Raw genomic sequence first — 7,705 nt, 5'->3', positions numbered from 1 at the left:
TCTAGTCCTTGGAAGCCCCGCCCCTAGTGACCCTGCCCCGTGGAAGTGATAGCCAATGCTTGGCATCCAGCAAATTTGCCCATTCCCACAGCAGAAGTCATCAGCCCCCAGGCTCAAGAGAGCCCCCCCCCCAAGGTAATGGCGCCCTTTGGGGGCTTAGAGGGAGCCCATGAAGGTGTATGGGGCTGCATTGGAATGCCTGGAACAGCTGGGGCCTGGGAGCCCCCCCCCCCCCTTCTGCAGCTCTTGCTCAACTCTGCTTCCTCATTCCCCCTGATCACGGGCCCCTTCCCATGGAGTCAAGTGATAGGGACTGATTCTGAAAGCAGACCTGTTTCGATGGAGTGGGGCCTTGGGCAGAGGTCCAAAGGAAATATGGCCGCAGGACCTCTGCCATCATGGTATGTTGCCTTTGCTTTATTCTTGAGGCCAGAGAGAGAGAGAGAGAGAGAGAGGTTGTAAGTGCCATAACCCATCTGAGGAGTGGTCTGTGAGCCAGACCTTTATGGGGCAGAGCAAGTGGGCAGCTCAGGAAGATTGAGGTCTCTGGATGCAAATAAGTAGCTAGAACCCTGGGGGAATATTTGAGAAGGGCCCTGCTGGGAAACATTAGGATTTCTCAGGGGGATATTAGGGAGCAGGGCAGCCGCGATGTGGCTAAGGAGTGTCCGTTCTACCATCAGAAGAGTAACTTGTCTGTCAGCTTGTCCTACTGCGGTGGCTGTGCGTTGCTGTGATGCTGGAGTCTATGTCACTGGTCTGTCAACAGCCATCAGGGTCACCCAAAGTGAACGGGTTTCAGCAGGGCTTCCGGACTGAGAACAGAAGAGGCAGGAGGACCGGGCTCCCCACCTCAGAGGAAGAAGCTGCTGACAACCTTATGCAGAGCTTCACAGCGCGGCCAGATGCTGAAAGCCACAGCAAAGGAAGCAGAACATTGTTGGCGATACTGCCGGAGCAGGGGACCTAGCTAAGGCCCAAGGGCACTCCAAGTGTGACTGAAGAGGAGCTGATTTCTTAGAGGGGCGTGAGTCCCATCAAGCCTGTGGGAGTGGAGGCTCCGGGATCTTCATTTGCTGACTCACGGTAAGGATAAACTGCTGCAAACATCTGCTAATGATCAGAACTTGGAATGCATGAAGTATGAATTTAAGAAAGTTGGAAATGGTCAAAAATGAAGTGGAACCCATAAAGATCAATATTCCAGGCATTGGTGAACCAGAGCGGACTGGTATTGGCATTGTGGATCAGAAAATCAAATTATTGACTATGCTGGGGATAACACTATCCAGAGGAATGTCAGAACCCATCATGAAGCACAAAGTTGTCTGTGATAGGATCAAGTTTATTCGCCTTCAAGGAAATCCAATCATACAACTATTGTTCAACCGTGTGCGCCAACCACAAAAGCTAGTGATGAAGAAATTGAGGAATTCTACCAACGACTTCCAGTCAGAAATTGATCAAGCATGCATTCTTAATGCATTGATAATTATTGGTGATTGGAATGTAAAATTGGAAACAAGGAGGAAGGAGCAGTGGTTGGGAAACGTGGACTTGGTGATAGAAATGAAGCTGGAGATGGCACACCAGATTGTGCCCAACCAATGACTCGCTCATAGCAAATACCTTTTTCTTAAAAATTAATTAATTTTAAAATCATTTTATTGGGGGCTTGTACGACTCTTATCACAATCCATCCATCCATCCATTGTGTCAAGCACATTTGTACATGTGTTGCCATCATCATTCTCAAAACATTTGCTTTCTACTTGAGCCCTTGGTATCAGCAACTCATTTTTCCCCTCCCTCCCCGCTCCCCCTCCCTCCTACACCCTTGATAATTTATAAATTATTATTTTGTCATATCTTACACTGTCCGATGTCTCCCTTCACCCACTTTTCTGTTGTCCATCGCCCAGGGAGGAGCTTATGAGGTGTCCGCTGGTACTGACCTCCAAGGATTTCAGCTGGGGAAAAGGACATTGGCACAGGGAGTGACATTTGGAGCTGATGAGGAATGAGGGGGAAAGTATAACCAGTTAGCTGGGGACTTTTGAGACTAAGTGGCTTGCTGAGTCATGCCCTGTAGGATGTGGGTGTTATGTCGTTTTTAATTTGGTAAAATGTTGAGTACCAGGTCCCTGCTAAACACCAGGGGATTACAAACGAATGCGACCAACTGCTTGTCCTTGATGAGTTTACATGAAAAACTCCATGAGAAGCATGCAGTGGTCTAAAGGTCGTCAGCAGGACCAGGGAGGCGTCGCAGAAGAAGCAGGTTTCGAGGGAGAGGTAGGAGGTTTCCAGGTCGGCAAGGTGAAGGGAAAGTCCCAGGCCGAGGGAACAGGCTGTGCAAAGCTATAGGCGGTTGAAGCTGCTCGCAGGTCCAGGGGTTGGTGAGCCGGGGGCTGGATTTGAAGGGCAGCGTGGTTCAATAAAAAGGCTGGAAAGATAAGGTGGCCGGGGTGAGATCCTGCAGGGTAAGGGAGGGCCCGTGGGAGGCCTTGGCCATTCTGAAGAGGCTAAAGGGGCAGCCATCTGTTAGCAAGGCCATTGTCTCCACCACCCGTGAGTGCTGATTGTGGCCTGAAGGGACACTGGGGGAGCCTGTCACCTCCTCCAATGTCCCACGTGGCTTGATGTGCGTGTTAGTGGAGAAAACAGCTGGGGTTTCTGTATGAGCCATTACTGGGGTGAGAGGAACAGAAGAGGCTGCCCCCAAACCCGGGTGTCGGGAAGGGAGGGGAAGTCCAGGGGTGGTCAGTGCTTAATGCATTTCTCAAACACACTGAGTTTCTGCATCTTGTCAGACACTGGTCTCTGCTCTTGGGAGACATCAGAGAACAGAACTACTACAGTATGATCCCGATTCTCATGGAAGTCAGAGCTGAGGCCCAGGGCAGGGATAAGAGGATGGGGGTGAGGCATAGGCCCTAGCCATCAGAGTGTTGTCCCTGTGGGGACTCCCCCTCCAACACCCCACCCCCGCTAGTATTTGCATGTGAGATAAGAACTCCAGGCTGAGGACCCTGTTCTGGCCTCTCTCCCCAGCTCCCTGCCCCGGCCCACAGCCATGGCATCAGCGATGGCCCAGAAGCTAAGCCACCTCCTGCCTCGCTTGTGGCTGGCCCCCCAGGAGTCAGAGTCATCCCTGCAGCCAGTGCCTGTCTTCACGGTGAACCGAGCGGAGGTGCCCCGCCTCTTCTGGAAGCCCTACATCTACGTGGGCTACCGGCCACTGCACCAGACTTGGAGTTTCTACTTCCGCACCCTGTTCCAGCAGCACAACGAGGCGGTGAATGTGTGGACTCACCTGCTGGCCGCCCTGGGGCTGCTGCTGCGGCTGGCCGTCTTTATGGGCACCGTGGACTTCTGGGGGGACCCGCACGCCCTGCCCCTCTTCATCATCGTCCTCTCCTCCTTCACCTACCTCTCCCTCAGTGCCTTGGCTCACCTCCTGCAGGCCAAGTCCGAGTTCTGGCATTACAGCTTCTTCTTCTTGGACTACGTGGGGGTGGCTGTCTACCAGTTTGGCAGTGCCCTTGCTCACTTCTACTACGCCATCGAGCCCGCCTGGCACGAGCAGGTGCAGGCCATTTTCCTGCCGCTGGCCGCCTTCCTCGCCTGGCTCTCCTGCACCGGTTCCTGTTACAACAAGTACAGCCAGATGTCAGGACTGCTGGGCCGAACTTGCCAGGAGATGCCCTCGGCGCTGGCCTATGCACTGGACATCAGTCCCGTGGTGCACCGCATCTTGGTGTCCCCTGACCCCACCCTGGATGACCCCGCTCTTCTCTACCACAAGTGCCAGGTGATCTTCTTCCTGCTGGCTGCCGCGTTCTTCTCGGCCTTTATGCCTGAACGCTGGTTCCCCGGCAGCTGCCACATCTTTGGGCAGGGCCACCAAATCTTCCACGTCTTCCTGGTGCTGTGCACGCTGGCCCAGCTGGAGGCCGTGGCGCTAGACTACAAGACCCGGCGACCCATCTACGAGCCTCTGCATACCCACTGGCCTCAGAACTTCTCCGGCCTCTTCTTGCTCACCGTGGGCAGCAGCGTCCTCACCGCGTTCCTCCTGAGCCAGCTGGTGCGCCGCAGACTCCAGCAGAAGGCCCAGTGAAGCGGGCTGGGGTACAGCTTCGAGAGAGGGAGGTGTAGGGGTTCAGGGGCCTGGGTTTGGAGCCACATGGGAACAAGGCCTGGTAAAGCTGTTTGTGTCTGGCCCATGGTGACTCTCTCTGCACACCTCAGCTGCCTGGGAAGTTGGGATCAGCTGGGACCTGTCCTGGACCTGCCTCGACTCCCTGCTCTGGGAGAGGGCAAGAGATGTAGGTGTGGTTGTCAGTTGCCCTGGCCAATCCCTAGACAACTTGTCTAAGGCGTAGAGGGGAGCCGGGGGCCAGCGTGGGCCAAAACCCTGGCTTGCAGTCTTTCCAGATGGTAGGCCTGGAGGGAAGGTGGGATTTAGGCCAGACTCAGATTTGATCTGAGACGTCGACGTCAGGGAAGCCTCAACAAGCCCTTCTAGCCAGATTTCATTGGTAGACGGGAACAGGCTGAACACCTTGTTGTTGTTTCTGATTCTGTTTACTCTTACTGTTCTTGGAGCCATCACCTGGGGTCAGAGCTCCAGAGAACCCGGAGGTAGAAGACTACCAGCCCTCAGTGGGTGACCCATCCTGCACTGCACACCTCTGCGGCCTACCTAGCCACCAGCCCAGAGGATAAGCCCCGCCTCTTCCACCTCCCACCTCCCACACCTCCTGCTCCCAGCTTCTCGCCTGGGCTCTTCATTCACAATTCCACGATCCTGAGTGTGAGCGGCCTCTGGCTAGCCCTGGTGATCAATGCCACTTGATCCAGGGTCTGATAAATAAGTGCAGGACCTCAGGGCCTGGGCTGAAAAGGGTGAGTAGGAGTTGGCAAATGGAAACGAGGAAGGGGCATTCCAGGCAGCTGGGGAAAACCTGGGCAAAGGCCCAGAGGGAGGCAATTCAGTGGCACTGAGGCTAGGGTGGTTTGGATTCTTAACATATTGGATGCAATAAAGTGACTGTGACAGCAACTTTTGACGTCTCCCTGTGTTGTCTCTCATGCCGTTGGGTCCCCTTGAGAGCCCTACTTGGTGCTGGAGGTTTTCTGGTGGAAGCTGGGTCCAGTGGGGGTGGGGGCAGGGTAGGGCCTGGTAGTTCCTGTTTCATCCCTGATGCCTTGGTGACCTACTGGTTTACTCATTGGGCTGCTAACTGCAAGGCCAGCAGTTTGAAACCACCAGCCACTCCTTGGAAGAAAGATGAGGCTTTCTATTTCTGTAAAGAATTACAGTCTTAGAAACGCACAGGGCCAGTTCTATGCTGTCCTATAGGGTTGTTACGGGTCTGAATGGACTCAATGACTGAAGTTTGGAGGAGTGGGTAGGAGCCCTGGCAGTGCTGTGGGTTAGGCACTAGTTGGCTAATCACAAGGCTGGCAGTTCAAACACACCAGCTCCTCCTTGGGAGAAAGATTCTACTGTCTGCTCCCATCAAGAGTTACAATTTCGGAAACCCTGAGGAACAGTCTTGTTCTTGTCACGTAGGATTGAATCAGAATTGACCCGATGACGCGAGTCTGGTTTTCTCTTGGAGGGGTGGACAGAAGCCCTGGTGGTACTGGAGTGAAGGCACTTGACTGCTAGCCCAAAGGTGGTTGGTTTGAACTCACTAGCCCTTCGCCATGGAAGGTTGTGCTTTGTAGAGACCCACACCCTTAGAAACCCTATGAGCAGTTCTACTCTTTCTATAGGGTCACTATGGGTTGGAACTGACAATTGCAGGGGGTTGGAGCCTGTGTTAGTCTGGGTACATTAGAGAAATAAATCCACAGAAACTCATATGTATAAGAGAGAGTTTTATATAAAGGGTAAGTGCACATCAAGAAAACATCCCAACCCGGGGCTGCCCAAGCCCACAAGTTCAACATTAGCCCATATCCGACACCAATCCACAAAGTCCTCTTCCATCTCATGAAACAGAAGAAAGCCAAGTCAGTGAGTGTGTAAGCATCTCAGCGCTGGCAGGGTCTCCACACAGCTGCCCCAGCACCCAGGGCTGCATCAGGTTAGGCCCATGTGGCTTCTTCTCAGGTGATATCTTGTAGGAAGTGAGCCTTGCCAGCTGAAGCAAGGAACTGGCTAAGGCAGCTGCACGCTGGTCCGACCATCAGAAAGCAAGAGACCTCGAAAGGCAAGGCTCACTGAGACATTTATCCTTCTGCCCTTCAATTAATCCCACATGTGTTTATCGGCCAGGTTGGCACAATAAACATTAACTATCTCAGAGCCTTATTAAGGGACAGGGGAGGGGAATGATTTTGCTAAACAAGATTTGAAAGTGCCTTAAAAGAATGGGTTTAAAATATACCTTGCAATTTGACGATTTCATGTTTTGGCTTTTCCGTCAAAGCTCAGTATTTATATAAATGTTAAATTTTATAATGTCACTCTCCCCCACCCCATATATGTGCAAGCATTATATCTATAGTGAAGGAAAATCAGCAAATATGGATGAGTGAAACAAATAAATGCCACCACTCACTGCCAAGTATCCTGGGCAGAGAGCTCCGAGACGGGCAGATGCAGGATGCAGCCATCTAAGGTCGTGTTGGGGATCCCAGCTTTGGCTCGAGAAGACCTGAGTCTTGGCTCTTCCCTTCCCTTTTGGCATGATTGTGAGGACTCCACGAGGGAGGAGATGAGGTTTGAGTCGTGCGTCATAGTAAGAATGTGTGCACATGCGCGCACATACGCACATAATTCCATTGTGTGTGTGGAATTGATTTTGACTTGTAGTGACCGATAGGACAGAGTAGAACTTCTCATGTGGGTTTCTACGACCAGAACTCTCGATGGGCTTCGGAACCGCATCGTTTTCCCATAGAACTGCTGGTGGCTCTAAAAGGCTGGTGTGTGGCTCGTCGCCCAAGAGGGAATCCACTGTGCTGCCAGAGCTCCTACACAAACAAAATCCAAATCCCTGTACAAGGTGGAGAACCTTTCACACAGCATGGTTTGCAGAACATAACTTTTTATTATGATTGGGTGGCGACTCTTCAACCGTTCATATACATTTCGTTTGATCTCATTGACTTCAACCTCCACAGTGTAGCATCACTTACCCTAAACGCTGCCCTGTTAATCTCAGATGGTGGATTAATCTAAGTTCTGAGTGGCTTCATTGTGTCATTGTTCCCTTACAGACGTATTGTTTGGCTGAAAATTGTGTCATGGGGCTGAGTTGGCTATTAGACCAATAACCCTGGCTTTAATGACTTTGAGTTTGGTTCCACCATCTCTCTAACCAAGATGTTCGGATGGGGTCTCTTTCCGAGAAATGGATAGGGGAAGCCCGACTATCTAGTCCATGTGGTCTCGGGGTCATGAAGTCTGATGTTTGTGCATCCCATTAGTCCACGAGACTAATTGTTTGTGTGTTTTTCATTTTCACCATCTTTCCTTCGGACAAGGAAATCAATAGTTGCACCTTAGATGATGGCTCATCAGCCGCTACTCCCCAATGTAGATACAGGACATTGTCTTTGTAGACTACATTCTACTAATTGTCCTTGGTCTCCCTTGAGACTTTGAGTCTGACCTTCCAGACCCAGTGACTCCATTTTATTAAGATTTTTGGTTATGTTTAAGTTTTCATGTTCATGGATCTAT

General features: G+C 51.8%; 1 protein-coding gene across 1 annotated transcript; it reads left to right on the top strand.

Annotated features, from left to right (window-relative positions):
* Window positions 1–3,071: 3,071 nt before the first annotated feature.
* Window positions 3,072–5,049, top strand: PAQR7 (progestin and adipoQ receptor family member 7). Its single transcript, XM_075538545.1, has one exon. It carries the CDS (start codon window positions 3,077–3,079, stop codon window positions 4,121–4,123), a length of 1,047 nt encoding a protein of 348 aa, XP_075394660.1. The 5' UTR covers window positions 3,072–3,076; the 3' UTR covers window positions 4,124–5,049.
* The last annotated feature ends 2,656 nt before the right edge of the window (window positions 5,050–7,705 follow it).

Source organism: Tenrec ecaudatus, chromosome 1, assembly GCF_050624435.1.
Source record: "Tenrec ecaudatus isolate mTenEca1 chromosome 1, mTenEca1.hap1, whole genome shotgun sequence".
Classification (NCBI taxonomy): domain Eukaryota; kingdom Metazoa; phylum Chordata; class Mammalia; order Afrosoricida; family Tenrecidae; genus Tenrec; species Tenrec ecaudatus.
Note: the sequence above shows the minus strand (reverse complement) of the source record. Positions and strands in the feature narration are given on the sequence as shown.

What these genes read in the sequence shown, in the direction of transcription:
- PAQR7 (XM_075538545.1), top strand. Translation starts at nt 3,077, where the DNA reads ATGGCATCAGCGATGGCCCAGAAGCTAAGCCACCTCCTGCCTCGCTTG.